Here is a 23,254-nt window from a genome sequence, read left to right as displayed (position 1 = left end):
TGGAGTCTAAATTCACCCATTTGTGAGGTCAACATCAGCCAATAGGTTATCACAGTCATACTTGCCTGCAGGCTGCATGGATACAGTAGCGCATTAACACAAACTAGGTATCCGGCCTAACATATTGCAGAACATCTCAACTAACTACAATGGAAGTGTCCAACCTACCGTAATGTCCATGTCAGTGTCAGTGTCAGTGTCCATGATTGGCATGGCCGCAGTTAAATACCGTGGAGGTGTGGGATCGTTGCAGGGGAGGGACAGTGTCTGTCTGTCAGGGGGAGAAGCATAGAGGGCGCCATGTACAATCACATAACACAAGCTCAAATGTATTGCGTAAATTGAAGTGTAGTCAGAGTTTGAACACGCATGTTAACATCTGTTCAATGTTAATGTTAAATGATCTTACTTACGTTGTCACGGGGATGTCTGGTCGGCTCTCATAGCCTGTGTTCTTGGGCGCTGACATGCAAAAGTCACAAAGGTCATATTTCACTAACCAGTACACGGCACTGACTAAAATAGCTGATTTGTGCTAGCTAGCTAGCTAGCTTCATTAGCTATGACCGCACATGTTTAGCTAGCAGAAGAATTCCTCTTGTTCTCTGGTAAAAATGACCAATTAGCAAACCTCCTTCTGTTACTGTGACTTTACATCATTGTTAAACAAATGTACTTAGGTTGTCCTTGGCGAGCAAAGTGATTCATTTTCAAGAGAGAAACAAAGACAATACCAGGTTCGCTGTAGGTTCCAAAGATGGCGTCCTTAGGGATGTCTGGGTAGAGATAGAGGAGAGGATTCCTGTACTCTCTGTTGTCTTTCACCTTGTACATCTTAATGTTTTCGACCAGAGAAATGTAAGCCAGGTCTGTCTTTGTGAAAGGATCTACTGCACGTATGACGGCCTCTGGAAGAGAGATCAGTAAACACGTGAGAATTGCTGTTTTCCTTCAAAATGTATCTGTTACACTTTCAATTTCAAGAACATGGTTTTGTTAGGCAAAATTCTGATTCTGTCTTGGTTTACACAGGATGTCTCCCTGTGACTTACACATAGTAGGATGGATGAAAGCGACCCAGCACGATGCAACAACCTATCAAAGGCTTCATAGTGAGCAACTCTGTACCTCCTTTGCGATTTTGGACCCAGCTGATGCTGATGGCTCCCTCTTTGTTGGTCTCGCTGAATCGCAGAAGAAAGTTTCCGCTCTGTTTCTCCCGCAACATGAGGTCTGCTGTCTTCTTACTCACAAACCCCATGATGTACCTAAGAGATCAATACAGAACAGAAAAACACAACAAAAATCAAACAATGGGATATCAAAGACAATTTAAGAGAATAGATGACGGCAACTAGAGGCTGTAGTATAATTATTCATTCTTGAGATGATCAGAAATGTTTCAATAGTCCTGTTTGTTTGTACACTTATGATTAATGAGATATTCTTACCCATCTCTCCAAAGATCCTTCATGTGCTTTTTGATCAAATCCAGGATGCCGTAGATCCAAATCCAAGCATTCTGTCCACACAGGAACGCATGTAAACACAAACAGATTGAGATCAGGTCCAATGAGCACCTCGACAGCATAAATCACTGTTTTTGAGCTTTTGAGCTATTGCGAAATGACGATACCTGAGGATTATGGTACTGTTAAGTGAAGTGTTCTAGATTACAGTATTACACATGAATCATCATATGGATCAATCACTTGTGACATGTGAAACCTGGCCAAGCTTTTATGGATCATTGTGGAAAGAGCTTCAGCTTTGTACCTATCACGACCTGCGGCTCCGCAGAGTTAAGCATTCCTACAAGTGCTGTGAACTACATGGAGCCTCCAGCTGCTCACCCACCTTATGAAACTATTTCCAGTGGACAAGATCATCTGGGTTATCTGTGAAGAAAACAACACACCCCTTTAATTACAGATATTGCAGTTATTCATATAATATGGAGCGACTAAATGGAAAATTGGTCATTTCCGCCTGTTTGTCACATTTGATCATTCAAAAAAAATATACAGCGTTTAAATCTCTCACTAGAGGGTGACAATGTGCATATCAAGCTGTCCACTCACCCACAATTTTGTCTCTGAGTACGGAAAGCTGGCTTTCATTGAGCTCCCGTTCACCGACAGACAAAAACTGCCAACTCAGGACCTCAGACAGCTGGGGCCATGTGAGTGCAGGTGGGTCCAGAAACAATGACAGGTCCTACCAAAGCAAAATGACATCATTTCACTGCCTCAGGTTTGTGTTGGTTTCTGTGTGAGTGTGTGTTGTGGTTTTTTTACCCAGGGTTCACTGGTGAGCAGCATGTTGGACCACATGATCGAGGCCCAGGCACTGTGGATCTGAATGGAACTGGAGATGACTACCAGAGGCAGAGAGCTGGCCTAGAGCAACACATGCACACACACATACACTGTCATCAGTTTCAGTTTTTTGGGAGTTTGTATTCATTCTTTATCAATGTAAAAAAGATATTTTGCCTGCATTTTACTTTCACATAAATGTTTCACACAGTTACTGAAGTGTCTGTGCCAGTGGACAGATTGAGAGTTCAAACAAACCTCACATGTAGTAACAAAAACACAATGTTATTGAAAGCTATATTCTCCTGAGACACAGACATTAATTTTGTATGCATTTTTCATTTCTCCTTGCTATGTTAGATTAATGGGACCTAATAAATATATTAAAAAAAAATAAAAATAAAAACATGTTTAAGTTAAGCACAATGATGTTTAAGGTGTAGGGAAGGAAAATGTAACGTCCACATATGAGGACGATGGGTCTCAGGAGGTTAAAATCATAAAGGACTGAAATCACAGCACACCACGAGTTTGGATTTTTCTCCATTCATTGCCAACAATGTTTTAAATAAAAGTGCGTCAACCTTTGTGGTGGGAAAAGTGTCCAAAAGAAAAAAGTGTAAAAACTAAAAAATAGCAACAGTGTCTCTTCTTCAGTGTTTAATCGCCTAATATGCAGAAAACAAAAATAAATGAAAGCTGCAGATGATGGAACGACAGAGAGCTAATTCACAGAAAAAGTGACGCTAAAGAATGAAGTAGTTTCACAACAATCTGTGTTTTTATTTGGAATATATATTATTGAGGCATGATGTCCACTTTACAGGACAGATGATTCATCAGAAGATTTCTATATTTCAAATATCTGACAAGTAGTTTAAGATATCTCGTGAATTTCTTTATGCAAAATGTTCTTTTATAGAGGGATTGTGCAGACATTCCTGCAGAGGTCGGCACACTTGGTTGTATTTACAGAAACTTAGCAGGAGGTGGCGCCCTATAGGCTCATTAGTGTTATTATCTGCATTAACAGGAAACGGCTTTGGAATTACTGTTCACTGTAGTGACCACAATGCGTCAAAGGTCATTTTAACCCTTTGAGTTTCACTTCTTTCCCATCTTGAAGAACTGGAAGAACCTCCTCAGCGGGGAGTTCTGCTGCTTCTTGTTCGGAGGTTTCCCCTGTATCTCACTGATGTCCTTCAGAAGGTCGCTCCTCTCCTGGTCCCACTTACTCCGCTCGACCTCAAAGCGTTGCAGCGCCTGCACATAAGCAGCGTCCATGTCCGCCAGGAGTCGATCTGTGGTCTGCATCACCCCCGTCACCTCTCTGAGGGTCTCCTCCAGCTTCCTGTTGATGCCATCAGCCTTTGAAATTATGTTGCATTTTTCAAGGATTTCCATCTTCTGGGACTCGTTGATGAGGTCCATGCGACACAGAGTCTCATCCTTGAGCGCTAGCTGCTTCTTCATCAGGGACTTCTCCTCCTGCAGACCAAAGATCTGGGTCTGAAGCTTTCCGATGGTCAGATTCAGGTCCTCGGGCTCCTTCTTCTCACAAGCCAGTTCCTTCATCAGTTGACAGCTCTCCTCTTTGATGACTGAAACCTCTGGGTCTCTGAGCGGATCCATGTCCGCTTTGCCGCCCACGGTCAAGATCTTTGCGTCTACTTGCGCGGCAGCCTCGTACACGTCCACCTTCTCCCTCTCCGCGATGCACACTGTCTCCTCCTGGAGCTTCTTCTCCTCCAGCACCGCCAAAACCCGTGATGTCTGAGCCTCCACTCCGTGGTCTGCGCCCCTCTGCTCCTCTAGGCGCCCCTGGAGCAGCTGGTAATGCTCCTTTTCCTTCTGGAGCGGGTCGTTGATCAAGATCCTGATCTGATCTTCAGTGTGCGGCTCCTCAGACTGAGGGCCGAGATGCTGGAGACTCCTGTTCTTATGCATCTTACCCATAGCAGAGCGATCTACTCCACTCGCTCTGTTGCATATATAACAACGTGTAGCCGGGGGTGATTACGCGCGAGACCGGCGATGGCGTAATGCGAAAAAGCGGCAAAACGCTGTGGTGTTATTGATCACATTGACCTGAACACACCTGCAAACCAGCGACGAACAGTTCAATGCGATGACGCTGTTGTTGTTGATGTTCACGTCACAGAGTTTCACCTCCAAGCAGAATCATTCCCGCAATATCTGCCCGATTAAACGATCTAATGTAACATTCTTATATTAATGTGGACGTCTTTGTCATAAAGAGTCGAAACATTGACGCAAGTTTGTGAAACTTCAGGCATATTTGTGCAGGAAAAGTGTGACTTTTATGTTGTTATTGCTACTCCATCTGAAACTTTCCAAATCCTAACAGTCACAGCCCAGCCTGAGAGATCTGAATCAAAGCCACCTCGGTGACTCATGACAGACACTGTATTTGTTCTATGAATGTGTCAAATAAAATAAAATACACACTATTTATACACCATTTGATCAGAATTGTTTTTTTCTACTCAATGTTCCTTTTTGCTTTTGTGCTGTTCCAATCTGCAGCGTAACCAGATGGTACCCACCTCAATGTTACACTCCAGTCCAGCAATTTGAAGCTTTGTCTCAAATTTAATGATGTGGAGCTCCTCGATGACCGCCAGACAATTCTGAGGGAGAACACACACATTTTGCTGACTGCAGGCCATACATACGTATGAACAGGTACATTTACAGCTACAATTGACATTTTGAAATCAGAACTTGTTTCTTACATCACTCGATCCTTTGATTCTTCCTTTGAGTTCCTTGAGTGACTAAAAGAAAAGCGAGGAGATTTAGATGAAATGTGAAATGTGTCCCAAAGATCATAAGCATGAGAGACAGATTGCAACTTGATTCATGTTTGGACAGGTAAGTACTTCTAACTGTAGGAGACTCTAGTCACATGTGGTTTACAGTAAAGCCGTGTGTCAGGGCTTGATTAGGTCATACCAAGTGCCCAAATTCTGCCACCAAGCCTCCGTTTGGCGTGTCCACATCCAGAACCTTCCTGTCGTGTCTGGTGAAAGTGAAGCGACGGAACCTAGGACCATCGTCAAGCACCAAAGGAGTCAATTACTATGTGTCCATTTTCAAACCATAGCCGAAACCAATGACTAAAAACCATGATGATGTCATCGTTCTTTACTGTTTTCCTACCCTGTTATGGTCTTGACCTCCTCCACATCCCTAGAATAGAAACAAGAAAGACTTAGACTCTATCACTGTGTGTCAGTTGCTGACACACACTTTGTCTTTTACTTACTTGTCAAATTCAGGTTTGACTTGAATGCGGCCCTTGAATTCCGGGAGATTTGCCAGGAACCTGATTGAAGAATTTCAAATTTAAAAAGAAAATGTTTTATTGCTGAATGCCTTTACTGAAGAAAACATCTGACATGACAACGAGCTGCAGTTATGGAACATTTTGGAGATAGTTTTCATACATTGATGAATATACTTTTTCACTGAAATCCTCATTAAAATCCCGCATGTGAGCATTATGCAGGTGCACATGTGCTGCCTAAAAAATGAAAAATGTGCAAGTCCTCTCTATAAAAGCACATTTGCATATCAAAGCAGAGAGGGGCAGAGAGAGAGCGACAGAGTGCTTGCGTAGTCAAGCAAATTTCCCTGTGACCTTTTAGTTCTTTTCATTTAGAAATGATCTTTTTTGATAAATATGTTTGGTGAGGACCATTTCTATTGGAGGATATTAAGGGTTACTTTCCGCTGCACTACACCATAGAGCTCTTAAATGCATGTGTACAGAAACGATAGATCAATATACAATCAATATGAGCAGAAATATACTCTGCATTTTTTCCAAGATGAGTTACTTTCTCTTGATGATCCTGCACAGTACAAGTCATTGTTTGTCATGTGCAGCCTTACCTGACTTTCATGGTGAAACGAACCCCAGTTTTAAGCATTAAAGGCCGTTGGGGTGGAGTCAACATACACGGCTGTTCCTCCACCACTAGAGCACTGCAAAGCAAAACCACAGCCAGACACGTCAAACCTCCTGCTCAGCAGAACTGTGCGGGCATCGGTACGTTTGTGGACATTTAAATACGGAGGCTCACTTTGAAAGAAGTTTGGTCAGCATGGAAAGTGCAGCTGCCTCTATTTCTGCCATGACTGAGAGAAGGTTGGAGTCGTCACTGGAATCGTATTTCTTGTTCAGCTCTTGCAATTTCTGCAGCTGCTGGCGGACATGTTGGAGCGCCTCTGCTGCAGTTGTGAACCTACACGGACCATGTCACAAGAACACACGAGAACACTCAAGAGTCATCAGTCGTACAACATGGAGGGTGACATCTTATTGGTGTGACGTCTCAATAGTGTGACGTCTTAGTGGTGTGACATCTCAATAGTGTGGAGTATAAGTGGTGTGACGTCGCATATTTGAAGCAGTAATGTTTTACCAGGTCTGCAGCTGAAGGAGGCAGGTGTCTTCAGGCCCGCCGATGGACGCCAGTTGCTGTCTGCGCTTCCACCCAGGCAGCTCCACCACGGTGAGATCGTTCACTATCAGCTGTGCCGATGTCAATATGTTCCCTATTTCCTGCAGCACAATCTGGGGGGTAAATACAGAAACATCAATCAAACAAAAGGGCTGAAAGGTCAGAGGCTAAATCACTTCTAAGCTAACAACTGCGGTGAAAATCATCCAATCTGCATTATTACGCATCAACATGACCATGCATGCCTGTAATGATGATGATGATGAAGGTCAAACTGAATCTCTACCTGTTTTGTTTGTGTGATGAAGTTGGTCTGATCTCGACATTCCTTCTCCGGGACAGCCGGAGGCACCTTGATGACAACGTTGTGCTGCTCCACTGAAAGCATGAGCCCACACAGAACACCTCAGACACATTTTGATGGTATTAGAAATATAAACCTATAAAAAACTATTTGGAATGTATTGCACCTGTCTGGTGTCGTACCTTCGCTTTGATAGCTTCTCTGTAGGAAGTCCAGCTGGTCGTTGAGGTTTTCGAGAGACTTGATTTCCCGCTCGACTTCCTGGTTTTGAGTCAAACGTCACGTACTTCACATACTTTACCAGCTTGTCGATGGCATAAATCTGTACATCAGCCTTAAATATACAGAGTTTGAGTTGCAGGTGACGTTACCCAGGTTCGCCTCCTCAGCTCTTTGACTCGGTTGTCAAACTCTGAACTGCTGCAACCCTGAGAGAAAAAGATTGGACTTTCTTCTCTTATCATACCTCAACGTGTGGCTGCTTGATAATAAAGCAGATTAAAGATAAAGAGTGTGTCGAACATATTGCTCAGCTTCATACATGTTGCTGGTTTCTCTGACCTTCATACTTTATACGCTTCCTGTTCGTCAAGGGCTGCCAAATCCCTGAGTGGAGAGGGACAGGAAGGTTCATATCCTCAAGTGATTTAGCCATTTACAACCTCTGCATTATACTGCTCGTCCTCTGGCTTAGGTCGATTACATTACAATACACCGCGCCACTCACCAGTCCTGCCCCTCGATCCAGACGCTCAGATGGTGGCGGATTCTTCTGGGGAATCTCTTTGTTTCGTACAGTTAGATCACCTGGCCCTGGAGAGCCGAGTCCAACCTCAGCAGTTCCTGCCACTGAGCCATACGGAGTAAACTGTTGCCTGTCTGAAACAAAGAACTGCAACCTCACTGCCAGGCTTTTGTGATGCATCGGTAAAACACTGAATTGTTCCCTGTCTCATATTTTCGTTGGCGTTTGTCTTTTACCAGAATGTCTCAAAACGTAATTGACCGATTTCAATGAAACATGGTGGGCAGGTGGGGCATGATCTACAGGACAAACCCCAAATTGTACACGTGAAATGTTCGGACCAAGCCAGATAAAAGCTTCATCTTTGTGTTTTCATGTTCCTTACAGTTTTTGCTATGATTGGCTGCCAAAGTTGAGTGGGCGTGGTTTATGCTGTATTTCCTGAATGACTTAATCCAGTGGTTCTCAATCTTTTTACATCAGGTACCACCTCAGAAAATATTTGGCTCTCCAAGTACCACCACTATGGCCGATGTTAAAATACAGTAGCGTAGGCCTACCCTATTCAGCTGCTATGCAAAATACACACAGGAAGAAACTTTATTCCTCAAAAGAATATTATTTAGTTTGACCTTTGTCAGCCACATTGTACAAATTGGTACTAGAACTCTCTCATGTGAACAACTCTCCTATATGGGGCAGGGGGCAGTCCCTCCTACAACCACAGCATGTTCACACACACACACACACACACACACAGCATGTGACAACATTAATAGCAACTGCATTTCATTCACAAACACGCATACATACAAACACACACACAGCATGTGAGAACATAAATCAAAAACACAACCAACCAAACACACAGCATTTTGGCAACTATGTATAACTTTTATAAGCCTGACAGAACAGAAAGTCCTCCTAAGCTGCACCATCATGCTCATATCTGACATAAACAAGTAAATTGGCAAAACTTGCATCATCAGTAGTCTCGTCCAGTTCGATGGAATAATAGCGACTATTTTTAATGCGTTCAATCAGTGTTGTCTTAACGTCATCTGCCATGGCTCCTATTCTCCACGACACTGCATCATTTGAAAGTAGCACCAAATTTACACTCTTTTGCTAATGGTAAACACAGCTGTTCACCAATTGTGTGCGGCTTACCTGCTTTCGCTATGCGGAGGCTGGGCACGATAAGAAGCCTCCTGTGCTTTAACCACAGGTGCACCACGGAACTGAATTGCGCATTTGGACTGCCTCAGTTCATCACGTTTGCGTACAAAAAACTCCACTGGTTTGTCTTTCAGCATTGTGTGTTTTGTTGTAAGATGCCGTTTTGGTGCGATGGTTTCATGGACTCATTGCTGAGATCATCACCACATACCACACACTGTGGCTTTGGCTCGTCCTCCGTCCTGCTCCAGCAGAATCCCAGGTTGATTTAACTCAGGTCATTTTTCTGTATTGTTTTTCGCTTTTTGCAGCCAGCTACCTGTGCTGTGGACACTTCACACTGCTTATGTTGCTGCTAACGTTCACACTCCGTTCACCGTCGTTCAGGCTGTTTAAAATATCCTCCTCCTGATCCGCAGACTTCGTCCTTTTAGTTCACCTCTGGAGCCACGACTTAAGTGGATTTGGACCGCTCACACTTTTTTTCCCCACAGTTAACTTTAGCCTGTAATAGTCAGCTATTAGTTGACGTTTGCACTCAGCGCCACTATCGGTAAGGGCTAGTAGTGTGCCATGTGCAAACATTTATTTCAAGTCACATTTCAATTTTTTCAGCGTTCAGATTTTTTTCTTCTTCTGCGGCATACCTCCGCGTACCCCTGGTGGGAGCCCGCGTACCACCGGTGGTACGCATACCACAGTTTGAGAATGACTGCCTTAATCTACTCTAACTGAACTTGATGGAAAAACTACTAATGCAAAAAAAGAGAAGCTACGCTGTATTTATTGGGTTGTGTATCAATTATTCAGTGTCAGAAGCCTATGAAACTCAAACAATTTGGGAGGAAGACTAAATTCAGTCACTCTAACTTTATTTTGACAGCTCTAGTAAAACCACAGTACAGACAGATAAAAGCTAAACACTTAATATTATTACTTTAAAAATAAATAATAATTCTACTTTGCATATCTCGCATTGTACAAAACACAAATAGCAACAACAGCAAAACAGGTTTACATGATATCACAATTTTTACACACTAGACACGTCCCTTTACATGCATAAAAAGTAAACATTAAACAGACTAAAACTACTACGGTTAAAATGTCAAGGACTCGTTTTGATACACTTTAGGATTATTGTTCTCGGTTACACAATATACACACTAAACAATCGACGCAGCCTGACAGCTTCATATCACTTTAAGAGAATTAATAATCTTCATCATCCTCACTCACCTGGTGCCTGTGCGCGGTGCTGTGGCGCTGTAGCGCTGTTGTTCTGTTGTTCTGTTGTTCTGTTGTTGTGCTGTTGTTGTGCAGTTGTGGTGTCGCTGTTCAGTCGCGACTGACGCGGGTGAGCGGGCAAAGCTTTTATAGCCTCTCTAGGAATCATGTGACTCTCTGCATCAGTAGAGACTTTGGACTTTGCACACACAGACATGAAGCTTCATACTGAACTCAGTCCTGCTATACTGTAGGTTTTAGAATTGCTAAGCTTTTTAACAGTTTAACACTTTAAACTGAACAAATGAATGCAGCCAGTCAAATGGAAAATAAAAAACAATCAGGGGGGTTTATACATAGTAAAATACTTTATTTTGTAAAACATTTATGAATATGAAAAAACATAATAATCAATAAGCAGCTCAAACAGTTAATATCATGGAATGACAAACTCTGGACTGGGCACTGTGTCATTCAGCTTTATACATCACAGACTGGAGGCTGCAGCTTCAGTTGGTTCTCTGGCTCTTTACCTGCTTTACTCTGAATATGGGGAGCTCATCTGTAAGGCAGGAAGATAATCAAGATTAGCAGCTGCATTGTGGAACAAAGCATTTTAAAATAGTAAGACACAATTCACCTAGGAACACAAAGACATAGAAAAGATAAATATGCACTAAAACAACAATAATTTGCATCCAAAGGCATTGAGTTATATCTATTTACAATTATCTAGTATGTTTTCTCAACATTTATGTTTTCAGTTGTGCAGTGAGCTGTGGAAGAGCAGAAGAGTCTTACATCGTCCATGTCGAAGCATAGCTGCTCATTGAGCATGTGAAACTCCCCAGGAGTCATCGGGGGCTCCGGGGACGGACAGGGAGGAGGTGTGGCGTCGGCATTAGAGCTACAATGATACACATCAAGTCATTTCAAGTAAGATCAGGAATGAAATTCTAATGTATTTTCAGTGTTTCAATTTTTGTTTACTGTGAAACCACAAGCTAAATCTGTTCCCAAATATGAAGTGAGCAGAGCAAATGAGTCCAACTGTCTCATCTAGTGAACTCACCTTAACCGTAAAGAAATGGGGATCAGGGTAGACGGTATGTATGGATAGGCTGAAAATGCAGCAAAGCAAAAATGAATCGTGAAACATGTAAAACATACAATGAGTTTTGAATAAGGACAAGGTTTGGTTTTGCCCTCTTGCCTTTGTTGGGATGGCTGTTGTAATGTCGACGAAAGGCCTCATCTTTGGGAATGTCGGGGTAGAGGTACTTGAGCGGGTTCTCAGGGACGACCCCGTCTGAGATCACCTTGTAATCCCGTATGATGTCAGCAAAAGGCAGAGCAGTCAGACGACTTTTGGTGTATGGCTCCACAGAGTTTAACTTGACCTCTCCTGTTGTGTAAAAACTCGCAGTCAGCAAGGCTTTGAATCGCATTTTTTGACTCTTCGTGTGAAGCTGGAGGAGAGTGAAGTCACAGCAGCTCACCATTGTCACTGTGCTCCACCCATGTGAAGGTGATTCCCCCCAGGTGACTCTCGCTGAATCGTAAGAGGAAGGTGCCGGGCTCTCTGTCCTTCAGCAGAGTGCGCTCCATCTCCTTACTCACAAAACCCATGATGTGACTGCACAGAGCAATACAGAAGGAAGAAAGCTCACCTTCTCATGTATTTCACCATTATATTCACTTTCCTGTTATTGAAATCCTCACATTTGTCTTAATCATATAATGATCGTATAATGATTTAAAGGTTCTTTAGCTCAGTCTGAGTCATTGCGGTTGTGCTGAATAACTATATAAATGTATGAATAATCAAAGTTTGTGTCTTAATGTTGACTAATAATATACAAAACTGCAGTCTATGGTGGCTTTTCAGGATATCATAAAAACAAAGACAAAGTGCCTGAAATGGTGACTGAGCTTCAGGGTGTTGATAAGGACTTACTTGTCATTCCAGACTGGCAGCAGATGCTTCTTAATGAGCTCCAGAATGGAGTCCAGCCACATCCAGAAGCTAAAGGGCTTTCCTGGAATATTTTCCTATAAGAATGTACATTTGTATAACATGTTTAGCATTGTAACCTTGACTTTACTATCAGACATTTCCTGGGACCCCCTGCTAAGAGTTTGCTGGATTAGGCATAATACACTTTATTCTAATAACTCTTATACTGCTTGTAAACATGTCCAGAGTGGAAGATTTCTGTGTGTTTTCCAGTTAATCCCAAATGTAAAACAACATCAGAAATCAGTCATGTATTTCACCAACAGGCAGATGGTTCGAGATGGTCTTCATCACCCTGTCATGAAAAAGCTAATGCAACACGATGTGGACACTAGGGGGCACAATTGTGTCAGGAGATGAGCCCGTATGTGGCGAAGGGAAAGTAAACCTACCAGCTCTGTTCCAGTATCTGTTACATTATCTAATCTGGAGTTATGAAAGAGTATTCTGCTTCCAATGTTAAAAGTACAGTATCACTTCATGTTTTAATAATGTATCTGTGTTTGGTTTCATTCCATGATGTCACAGCATTACGCTCACCTTACAGAACTTAGACCAGGTCAGCTGACAATCACTGTATCCTCCATGCTGACCTGCAGAAATGTAAAGAGAACTGTCAAATGTGCCAATGTCAACTATCCATGCCGCAAAAGTTTCTTCATCAAAGGACAAACACACCAAGCAGCTTCTCTCCCAGCATGCATAGCTGCTCCCTGTTCAGGCCGCAACCAGCAAAGGTGGAGAACTGCCAGCTAAGGACCTCTGAGAGTTGGCTCCAGGTGGCCCGTGGTGGGTTTCCGAAAAAACCCAAATTCTGTGGGTGGAGGAGAAAGGAAAAGGAGGTAGGGAAGATGGGAAAGGAGGAAAAACATTCACACATTCTGTGACTCCTGTCGGTAATTTGCAGTGCAATTTGATGATTCTAAGGGATGTTTACACCCTTTTCCGTTGGCTCACCCTCGGCTCATCAGTCAGGAGGTTATACCACATGACAGAGGCCCAGCCCCCAGGCAGCTGGCTGACATTGGAAATGACCACCAGGGGCAGGGAACACGTCTGGAAAAATTCACATAGGCAGAGCTTAGGAAGGGACAGCAATGTTGATAATGTTCTTCCTGCAAACAGCCAAACCTCAAAGGCCATCTGTGTCTCAACTGACCTCTAGATCGATGGTGAGTCCCTGCAGGGTGAAGGAGGCCTCAAAGCTGAGAGAGTGAAGTTCTTCTGTCACAGAGAGCAGACCCTGGAAAAGACACAAAACACAATCAAATAACAACATGGTGCCATCTGGAGCCTCTTCTTCAAGTAATGTGTCAGGAAATTACCAGTGGAAAACAGTGTGCTATGCCTACTCTAAACTTTAGAGCTAGAGTCGATGGAAGCAATCAACAAACAGTCAAAACAGGCAGAAGCATAACCAGCTGAGTTGCACTGATGATGCCTTGGTTCATGGTGTACAAAAGGCAACACGCCTACCAACAGGAAACATTGTGAGCAAATGTGTGAAAAAGTTATTAGAATATTTCGTGGCAAACACTTGCATAACATTATAACCACAGAAACCAGGGTTTGGTGTTTGTCATAGTAATGCGACAGCTTCATTGCTTCTCCTTGAGGCATCATTATAAGTAAAGGTAATTAGGTTAATAGGTTATTAGGCTTATTTTTTCAGGGCATGTTCATCTCAGCAGAGAATTTTCTAAACAGTCAGCTACATTAGCCTGCAAAGCATCTGATGCCATCGACAGTGAAAAAATAACATCTATTAAAAGTTGCAAGATCAAGCATCAAGTGGTCTTGAAATTAATAAAGGAATACCACAGGTGTCTGTTCTGGGTCCTCTATTGTTCTCGCTATGTAATAATGTATCTCTCATTTAATTCAGACGGGTTTTGGAGATGAACACAACCAAAAATATAAACACACATTTGCAGGTGCCTTATTTTGAACATATCAAAAACCAAGCCACTATTTCTCACCTCATTACCCTTTGTGCCATTGATGTATTTCTTCTCTTTCAGCTGCTGAAAGATGCAATCTTAAGGTCAGTTCAGATAAAAGCAAAAACAGAAACCAGAGTCTAACACTAAACATACATCCATAGCTACAATAGCTCGCTTTTTATTCAGTAACCAAGAAACCCAAATAACTGAATTTGCACTACTGATATCTAAACAACTGACAGAATTAATATTTTAAGACAAATATCAAATAAAATCAAGTTTCCCAAGAATCAAGTATTAAAAACAAGGTTGAATGAACATGAATATTGTTTTACCAGGTGTCTAAACTCCACTGAGAGGCAGCCATTGGAATAGTCCTCGATGTCCATTACTTTAGTGTTGTTGGTCAGGATAAAAAACTGACGACTTCTGAGGAAAAACGGGGAAAAGCAGAAAAATAAAGACGTTTGACTGTGGCAGCAGTTTAACAAAGGGCAATTCATCTGGAGGAAGAACAGCTGAAATTCCCATAATCTAAAATCTACATGTAATGAAACAAATAACATGTCTGTAACATAGTGTAGTGAATCAATTTGATCCCATTAATGTTATATATACTACGCTTAACAGTAAAACTTCATGTACTGAAGTCATTTATACTCACACTCTGCCAGGTGGTAGGTCCCTAAAAACACAGGTACATAAAAAAGATTATATAGATAGAAATAGAATAAGGCTTAAACATTGTAACCACATGTTTAGCTGTATGAAACTAAAAGAAATCCACATCTAAAAATCTCACTTGTCAAATGTTGTTTTCACTTTCAGCTGATAATCCACTTCTGGGAGTTTAACCAAGAGCCTGTGGGGAGAGAAAATACTTCAAACTACAAAAACAAATAAAATATAGAAAGTCTCTGTGACATGTTGGATGAATTCACTACTTTTAAATTAGGTGAGTGATTGTTGTTGTCAACTTCAATGATGTTATCTCCTTTCAGTTAGTATCTCTCTCTTCAAAATCCGATAGAAATGACCTCACAGACCATAAAACAATGATTAAAAGGTAAACGTATACAAAACATGAGAGACAGGAGTAAAACAGCTGTAATACAGCAGCTGTAAACAGAGCAGAAATTAACACAGGGTCACAGATACATATTTGGAGATGTACTACCTGACTTTGGTGGTAAACTGCACTCCTGTCTTAATGATGAGTGGTTTCTGTGGGTGTGTCGGCATGCAGGGCTGCTTCTCCACCACAAATGAGCTGGGGGGGTTTCACAAATGATGTGAGTCAGTCAGTCAGTCACTGTAACTGAGCAGCGGCTGTAACTGAGTGTTGTGATTGTTAAGCTTGTTCTCGACCTCCTTGTCTCCTTTTGCATTGTTTTATGATGTATCACCTCTTGATGAGATGATAGATGAGGTACTTCACTCGCTCCTCCATCTGGGGTTTTTGCAGGGGGATGGGATCGCTCTCATAGGTGACCTTGGCGACGAGGTCCCCCAGTTTGTCCAGCTGACGTTTGATCTGGAAGAGACTCTGCACTGTCAGTGTGAACCTGAGCAGAAGAGGAGAAGAGGAGGAAGATGAGAGAGGAGAAAGACAGGAGGCCAAATGGAGGATAGAAAAGGGAGAAGAGGGAAAGGTGAGCGTTATACCATTTAATGTACATGGTCAATATGAACACATGTTATTATCTTTGGTTTGGTTGTTATTGGTGGACTCAGTAGCTGCAGTGACCCTCTCCTCACATGTGACATTCAGGGAAGCTGCTTTGTGTATCATTACCAGCTCTGCAGCTGGTCCAGGCCAGTGAGCAGTGGACCACCGATGGCAGCGATCTGCTGTCTGCGCTTCCAGTCCTGCAGCTCAGGGCTGAGCTGAGAGCTCATCAGGTTATCAATCTCCTTGATGACAACGTCTATCTTAGTCAGGATTTCCTAACAAATGCAGAGAAACAGCAGTTGGAGTTATATGGGTTAATATGTTCAAAACATACAATCACCTAAAATCAAATTTTATACTGCTACAACTTTTCATTATATTTATACCTCTTGTTCAAAGCAAAGTTAAAGCTCTTCACTAAAAATAAAATTGTAAACAGAATACCAGGATGAAAAAACAAGCATTTGTAGAAATGTGTTACCGAACAGCTGCAAAACATACAAGCAAAGTGCTCCAGGCCACTAGGGGACGTCATGGGTTTTCTGAAGTGTGAGGGATTTCTAGTCTCGGCTCATTATGGAGAACAGAGCAATGTGTGCACTGGAGAGGTAAACAAAAGCCAAGAAGACGTTCTCTGAATTCATAAAATAGTTTTTTTGAAGATTTGAGATAATGAGCAAAAAGCCCATCACTCCCTCTAGTGGCCTGGAGCTAGACTTTTTCCCCTATTTTCCTTTTGTTTTGGACATTTCTATTAATTCAATTCAATTCAATTCAATTCAACTTTATTTATCGCCAAATCACAACAAATTTTATCTTCTTCTCCTTTATTTCAAAAAATATTTTACATGAGGATAAATATGTGGCATGGAATGTAATATTTTATAGAGCACTACTTTATAGAGCAAATATAACCTTATCAGTCATGCCAATCTATATTTATTTGAGGTTTATTGATGTAAATGATGATTTGTTAAGTCTGCTTCACTATTTGCATCAGAGTGATACAAATGTGTACCTTCCTTTTGTAGTCAAGTCCGTTAAGTATTTCCTGAAGTCGTGTTACTTCCTGTTTCATCTTGTCTGAGTTCCTCTCAGCTGGATCTGACATGTACACACACACACACACACACACAAATGTGGTTTTGAATATATTCTCTCGTATTGTTATGCAGACTGCATTATTGTGTTGAAGTAGCATTGTAGATTTCCGTTGTGTAACAAGATTCACCTCGAGACTGCAGGGTCTTGTAGCGGAAATCAAAATCGTCCTGCATGTCCTCAATGCATTTCACAGCCTGGTCCATCAGCTAGACACACAGTTGAGTCTCAGTTCAGTTTGCTTTAGTTCACAGTCAATGGAAATCATGACATCATTTTCAAAAACACATTTTTTAAATGGTTCACGCTGCTCCTAAAGTGCAGATGCATTGACTGGTGACTAAATGTTGCCTTTGTTGTGAGCTTTGTGGTGCGTGTGCGTCATGGTTACCTGCACACTGCTCCTGATGATCGCAACTCTGTTGTCCATGGTCTTCTGTCTCTCAAATGCCACTGAATTCTGCAGGGACTTCTCCAGTGGACCCTGTGGGAACATGTTGGCCTCAATGACTTCAGTCTATTGATTTACTTAATGTGTTTCTGACAGATTTAAACCTCTTCAATTTGCAATGCAGGTTTAATTCCTGTGATCTAGAACTTTTGACAGCGACTCATGTTCAGGCATCTCTGAGAGGTAGTAATGATGACTTTTTCCGAATTGGAAATTGTGACTTACGGTATTGATGGTTTGTCAGAGCCCAGTGAAGGATTATAACTTTCACTACAGTGCACATTTAACAACCCACATGCTTATACACTGGTGCAGTAGTTTGGCACCTGAATGTCATTGAACACGAAAGGAGATCCAGATCCGTGTGGAAATTGTGAAAGAAACAGCCGCAGCAGCTACAACATAAATGATTCTCGAGGCCATTCATTGAATCTGACTGAATCAGCTTCTCCTCAACAATGTCATGTTATGTGTAGATAACATCAAGGACAATCCTGTCCCACAGATTTCTAAATTTCACCAATGACGAAGGCAGGTTTTTGATGTTGTTTTACTGCTGTACGACTGTTGGCAGCAATAACATTTATGTTAATTGTGTAACCTCCATAGAATGACTCAGTCAGTCAGTCTTGCCATACCGGAATATTGTTGAAGCTAGAAGGAACAGTTGGAAATGTGGGCGTGTTTACGGCCTCTGCTCTGTCCGGAAAAGCATTTACCAAAAAGACATGAAGGGATTTTCCCACTAACAGACCTGTTCCTGCATGCAGGCGCTGGAGATGATACGCCGCTCTTCCCTCAGGCAGGTGGAGACGACTTTAGCCAGGAGGCCGGCGTTAGATTTGTATTTCACCTGGGAGATGCAGACAACACACACACACACATACACACACATGCACGCATGCACGCACACACACACACACACACACACACACACACACACACACACACACACACACACACACACACACACAGGGAAAGAAAGAATGATAAGGAGAACAGGGAACAAGTTGTCAGTTGTGCTGCTATATTTGCCCCAGCTGAGTGTGTGTGTGTGTGTGTGTATGTTTACACAAACGCTACACACATAGTTTCACAAGGCCACAGAGGAACCAACAATTTGCTCAAGTTTGAGTTCATTTCCGTTCTTTCTGTGTATCTTTCTAACCAGGTGAACCAGCAGCTGATTATCAGGAATTCAGATCTCCAAGGAAATGCGACACTGTGGTGTTGTATGAAAGTTTTCTCTCATTTGTGAGGTGCTGACAGGAAATGCGGTGAGGCAATGGGCGAGTTTACAGTAATCAGCAAAAGAATGAGGCGCAAACTGGTTATGACGAATAATCATGACAGAACAGCAGGCATCAATTGGTCAAAGGTGAGCTGATGGTATTTGGAGTAAAGCCAAAAAGAAAAAAAAAAAAAATCTTTAGTAACTTAGCAACTACACAACTAAACAATGTTTTCAACTGTCGTGAATTTTCAAGTTTCATGGTCTATGATTACTTGCAATGTCCAATCTGTATTTATTTTGTAATTAGTTTTGTGCAAATGAACTCTTCAGATCAGTGCAGGATTTGTTTGTTTTGTTTTTGTAGCTCATGAAACATCTAAGCAGTGAAGAAAAGACAAAACAACTAAAACAAGGACACGATTGCCTTGTTGATGAAAAGAAATTGAAGTTTGAAATTGGTGTATTACTTGGTGGAAACGGACTGGGAAAGTCACTGGGAAACTATCCCAGTGTTCCGAGGGTTTGAGCAATCCTGCTAAAACAAAATAACATCCAAGCAACTAAGTTATAGGCCATCAAACCAATCAACCGACCCTCCAACTAGCCAATCAGCCAACTTACCTAAGGATGCAGGCAAACATAATGAGCCCTGCTAGTGCTTGAGCTTCAATTAGGGCTTTAAGAAGTGAAGCAGCCACAGGAGTCAGTTACTCTAAGTATGTCATCTGCTGCCCGAGGGAAACTGTGCTGCAACTTCAATAACAATAATAATAATGACATGAATGTGGGTGGAGTACTGTTTTCCAAGCCGCCAGTTGAATTGATAAGCCAAGACTAGACTAACTTGTGACGTGCTAATGAATGAGGAAACAGGTCTAAGTGCATCAAAGTACCCTGTATGACATTTACACACCTCCACACCATTTTTGTGTTCCGGATGAGAGACCAAAAACATTCTCCTCTCGCCTCCGGGTCTGACAGATGTATCATGTCTGCCAGAATCATGACTAAGGACGCAACAACACCCTCCTACACACTGACTTTCATTGCATATATTGATGACATTTCATGTTAACGAGAAGCTGCAGTCACTGCTGAGGGTTAATGCTGCAGCTTAATATACAAGTAATAAACAGGATGAGCCTCATATGGATTCATTATATCTAACTTTTATCTATATCTAACGTTTTTTTATGCTGTGACAGTTATGTCACAAAGCACTTGTCAAGCAAACCAGCACTGCGGTTACTTTTGCTAGAATTGATTGATGAGGTTCGAACAAACTGGAAATGTTGTTTGCTGCTCACCAAAGGGTTTTTCCCAGGAAAGACTTGAAACTGAGTCTTAAAGTCAGTAAATTCAAGGACCCTCACATCTTCAATTCACTATTTATACAGATAATTGATGTTGTTTATTTATGTGAAGCTTTTATGCTTATTAATGTAAATACAGTCTGATAACTTCTAATCCAGCATAAATAATCACAAAACAACAACAACCCACATCACCCTTCACAACCACACAGGAGTAACAGCTTCCTATAACAAGTGCTGTTATACACACACACACAGACACACACACGGGAAGTGGCGGTGTAAGCCTCACAGCTTTTTACTGCAAGGCCGCACACGTGTTTTTTTTTCCAGTTGAGTGAATTAGATAGACGGCCGGGCTCGTGATGTCAGAAACTCTGACCTCAACTACACATCCTGTTCACATCCTCAATCAAACCCCACGCAGTGTATCTACAGATCAGAACCATATCTCATGACAGCGTGGACCAAGTTTGTGTTTGTACGACTCGACACAATGCTCTTATTCACACCTGATTGTCAAGATGAATGTTTGTATCCTGTTAAATTCCCAGGAAACACTGATTGGTCATATTTGTACTCAAATTCAGTGACGTTTGGGTCACATTCAGCGAAGATTTGACTTACTAGAAATGAACACACACTAAAAGCAGTCATGCGTTCAAACAGGCTCTCAGTGACTAAATTGAAAGTGTAGTGTTCAGATCATACTTCCCTTTCACCTCCAGCACACACACACACACACACATACACACACAGACCGCAGAACACTTCTTGATGTTAATGACGGTTAAAATACAGTTGTAGCAGTGTCATCGGCACATGGTTTGACTTGACCGCCAGCTTGCCATGTTTCACTGGATAGAGTAGCATCCATTTCTCCATTGAATTTGAGTTTGTAGGGAAATAATCATGATCAGATGATTACTGATCACTGATTACTGATGATATACATTGGTGATTGTTATAGAAACCCCAATTGATCCTAGAGAATGACTACATATTAGCACTTAAGCTTTCAAACACAACTCAAAACATCTTTTCATTTGCTGTCCTCTGGTGTCTGAATTGTTCTCTTTCAATCTTAAAGTTTATGTCTCTTTAATCTGTTTTGCTGTTTCTCTTCTTTTACCTCTTGCTCATCTTCATTTTCTACCACCACCATCTACTTTGTCATTTTCATCCTGAACCTTATTTGCGCTCCACCTTGTGTATCGTGTGAATCATTTCGGACCAGGATCTGATCTGTTTTCGCTGTAGTGACGCATTGAAAACAGCCTTTCCCGGAACGTTTAGATGCAGCCAGACAGTATTCAGTATCAGTACTTCAGTATTTCCTTTGTTTGTTTACACCCGTGTGACTGTCTTAACATGTTGCTATGGTGAACGAACTTACAGACAGTGATGATACCTTGGTACCTGGTACCTAGAAGTCTTATTTGAGTAAGTAATTTAAGCACCAAACATATTTTTTGATAATAACTATACTTCAGAATTTAAAGTAATAACTCTTGTAACAACTTAGATGAAACTTGAAACTTCACAGCTTTATCATTGTTATGATGGAAGTCATAAAAACACTGATTTTGTTTTTTTTATGACTTCCATCTAATGGCATTTTATTTTTGCTCTCGTAAACATTTAGATTTTATACTTGAAAATCTCCGCAACACTTTTGTGTGACAAAAGTGGCAGTATTTTATGCTGGATATGTAGTTTAGCAAGAAAACTTTTAATACTTCACCTAAAACATCTGTGTTACTTTGCACCACTGCTTGAACCAAGTGTACATGGACATCAGAGTGCAGGTTTGAGGATGTGTGATGGAGTTTGGTTAGAGGCTCTTAAGAGGCATAAAGTGGAGCAAGAGGCACCTGCAGCTGCTGTTTGATGAACTTCATGTTGTGTCTTTGTAGGAAGTCCGGCTCCTGTGAACACACCCTGTCCAGCTGGGACAGCAGGTTGGTGAATAGGACCGCTGCCATCGACTCGTCAGTTGCAGCAGTGTCCCTAAAGGCACACAGATGTGATGTTTGGATTGAGTGTTGATGAGCAGGAAGGGGCTTGTTTTTGCTGCTTTTCAAGCACACAAAGGGCCCTGATTAAAAAGAAAGCGAGAGAAATAGGAATGAATGAAAAGAAGATGGACAGGTAAGTTAAGATGTAAGAACAAAAACAGAGATAGCTCAAATGTGAGACACAGAAAGAGAGAGAAAAGCCGACAGATAGGCAGGTAGAGAGAGAGACACACATAAAGAAAAAGAAAGAGAGAAACAAGAGTGTGAGAAAGTGACAGAGAGAAAGATCAACAGAGAGAGAGAGAGAGAGAGAGAGAGAGAGAGAGAGAGAGAGAGAGAGCAGAACTCACCAGTCCTGGGACTCGATCCAGCCGCTCAGACCCTGGCGGATGTCCATTGGGAAATTGTCATCATACAGATAATCCACATGTTCCAGGAGTCTGATCTCCAGCTGCTGAATCTGCTTCCACTGGCTCATACTACAGCACGCGACACACACACACACACACACACACACACACACACACAGACTAATATATCAATTCTGTATAATAATACAGTATTCAATATTTGAAATTAAACATGAGCATGAGGTCTCTCAGTATGTTGTTTCTGATGAAGTACATGAACTGGCAGGTGTGTGTGTTTTGTCGTGTTTCTTACCTGGCGTGTGTGTGAGAGCTTCTTTCTTCAGTTCATCCACCATGTGCACTTGTTTCTCTCTTTGACTTTCACTTTTATGTGCCTCTGAAGGCAGGAAGTGACCTTATTTATTCTCATGGGCTGAACCTTGATACTTCCAGACACGCCCCTCCAATGTGACACACACACACACACACACACACACACACACACACACACTACTTTTGACTTTAAACTACAACAAAGTACAAGTGACTTCGAGAAGAGTGTTGTACTATTTAGGGGGAAGTTGTGGGTTTCTTGGCTTTAACAGTTTGCAGTCAGTGTTTTGTATGAAAATGAACGATGTGCATTATACTTGAGCAGGCAAATAACAAAAAACAAAGGTGCATTCTGAGAATTTCCTCAGAATTCCATAGAAGCAGAGAGGCGACACCCTGTGTTCATGTAAATAATTGCGTGGCCAGATACATTCTGTAAATCTTGTTCATAACTTATTAAAGCATGGGAATTATATGATGAAGTCTCTCTATGTTTACTTAAAAAACACATATAATAATATAATAAAATGTACGTGCCCTCTACTTTCTTTATGGGAAA

At 41.7% G+C, this 23,254-nt stretch overlaps 1 protein-coding gene and 1 pseudogene across 2 annotated transcripts; both read right to left on the bottom strand.

The window, feature by feature from the left end:
• LOC143004077 (signal transducer and activator of transcription 1-alpha/beta-like) overlaps window positions 1-7,679 on the bottom strand; it is an 8,151-nt pseudogene extending 472 nt beyond the window's left edge.
• Window positions 7,680-10,767: 3,088 nt separating this feature from the next.
• On the bottom strand, window positions 10,768-22,751 carry stat4 (signal transducer and activator of transcription 4). 2 transcript variants are annotated; one of them, XM_076155883.1, is made up of 24 exons: window positions 22,676-22,751; window positions 22,363-22,491; window positions 21,869-22,004; window positions 18,202-18,300; window positions 17,388-17,480; window positions 17,127-17,205; window positions 16,914-16,999; window positions 16,019-16,170; window positions 15,630-15,788; window positions 15,401-15,493; window positions 15,026-15,085; window positions 14,888-14,908; window positions 14,559-14,652; window positions 14,260-14,304; window positions 13,440-13,523; window positions 13,238-13,336; window positions 12,959-13,094; window positions 12,821-12,873; window positions 12,221-12,315; window positions 11,763-11,899; window positions 11,477-11,668; window positions 11,336-11,384; window positions 11,065-11,170; window positions 10,768-10,825 (listed from the first exon to the last, which is right to left on the bottom strand). In XM_076155883.1, exons 2-24 carry the CDS (start codon window positions 22,488-22,490, stop codon window positions 10,802-10,804), a joined length of 2,220 nt encoding a protein of 739 aa, XP_076011998.1. In that variant the 5' UTR covers window position 22,491; window positions 22,676-22,751; the 3' UTR covers window positions 10,768-10,801. The 2 variants fall into 2 exon arrangements, with proteins under 2 accessions (XP_076011998.1, XP_076012006.1); XM_076155891.1 differs by having other exon boundaries at window positions 14,559-14,649.
• Between the last annotated feature and the right edge of the window lie 503 nt (window positions 22,752-23,254).

The sequence above is a fragment of the Genypterus blacodes genome, unplaced genomic scaffold, assembly GCF_046128005.1.
Source record: "Genypterus blacodes isolate CSIRO-AG114 ecotype Tasmania unplaced genomic scaffold, CSIRO-AGI_Gbla_v1 ptg000008l_1, whole genome shotgun sequence".
Taxonomy (NCBI): domain Eukaryota; kingdom Metazoa; phylum Chordata; class Actinopteri; order Ophidiiformes; family Ophidiidae; genus Genypterus; species Genypterus blacodes.
This window is presented reverse-complemented; position numbering and strand designations above follow the sequence as displayed.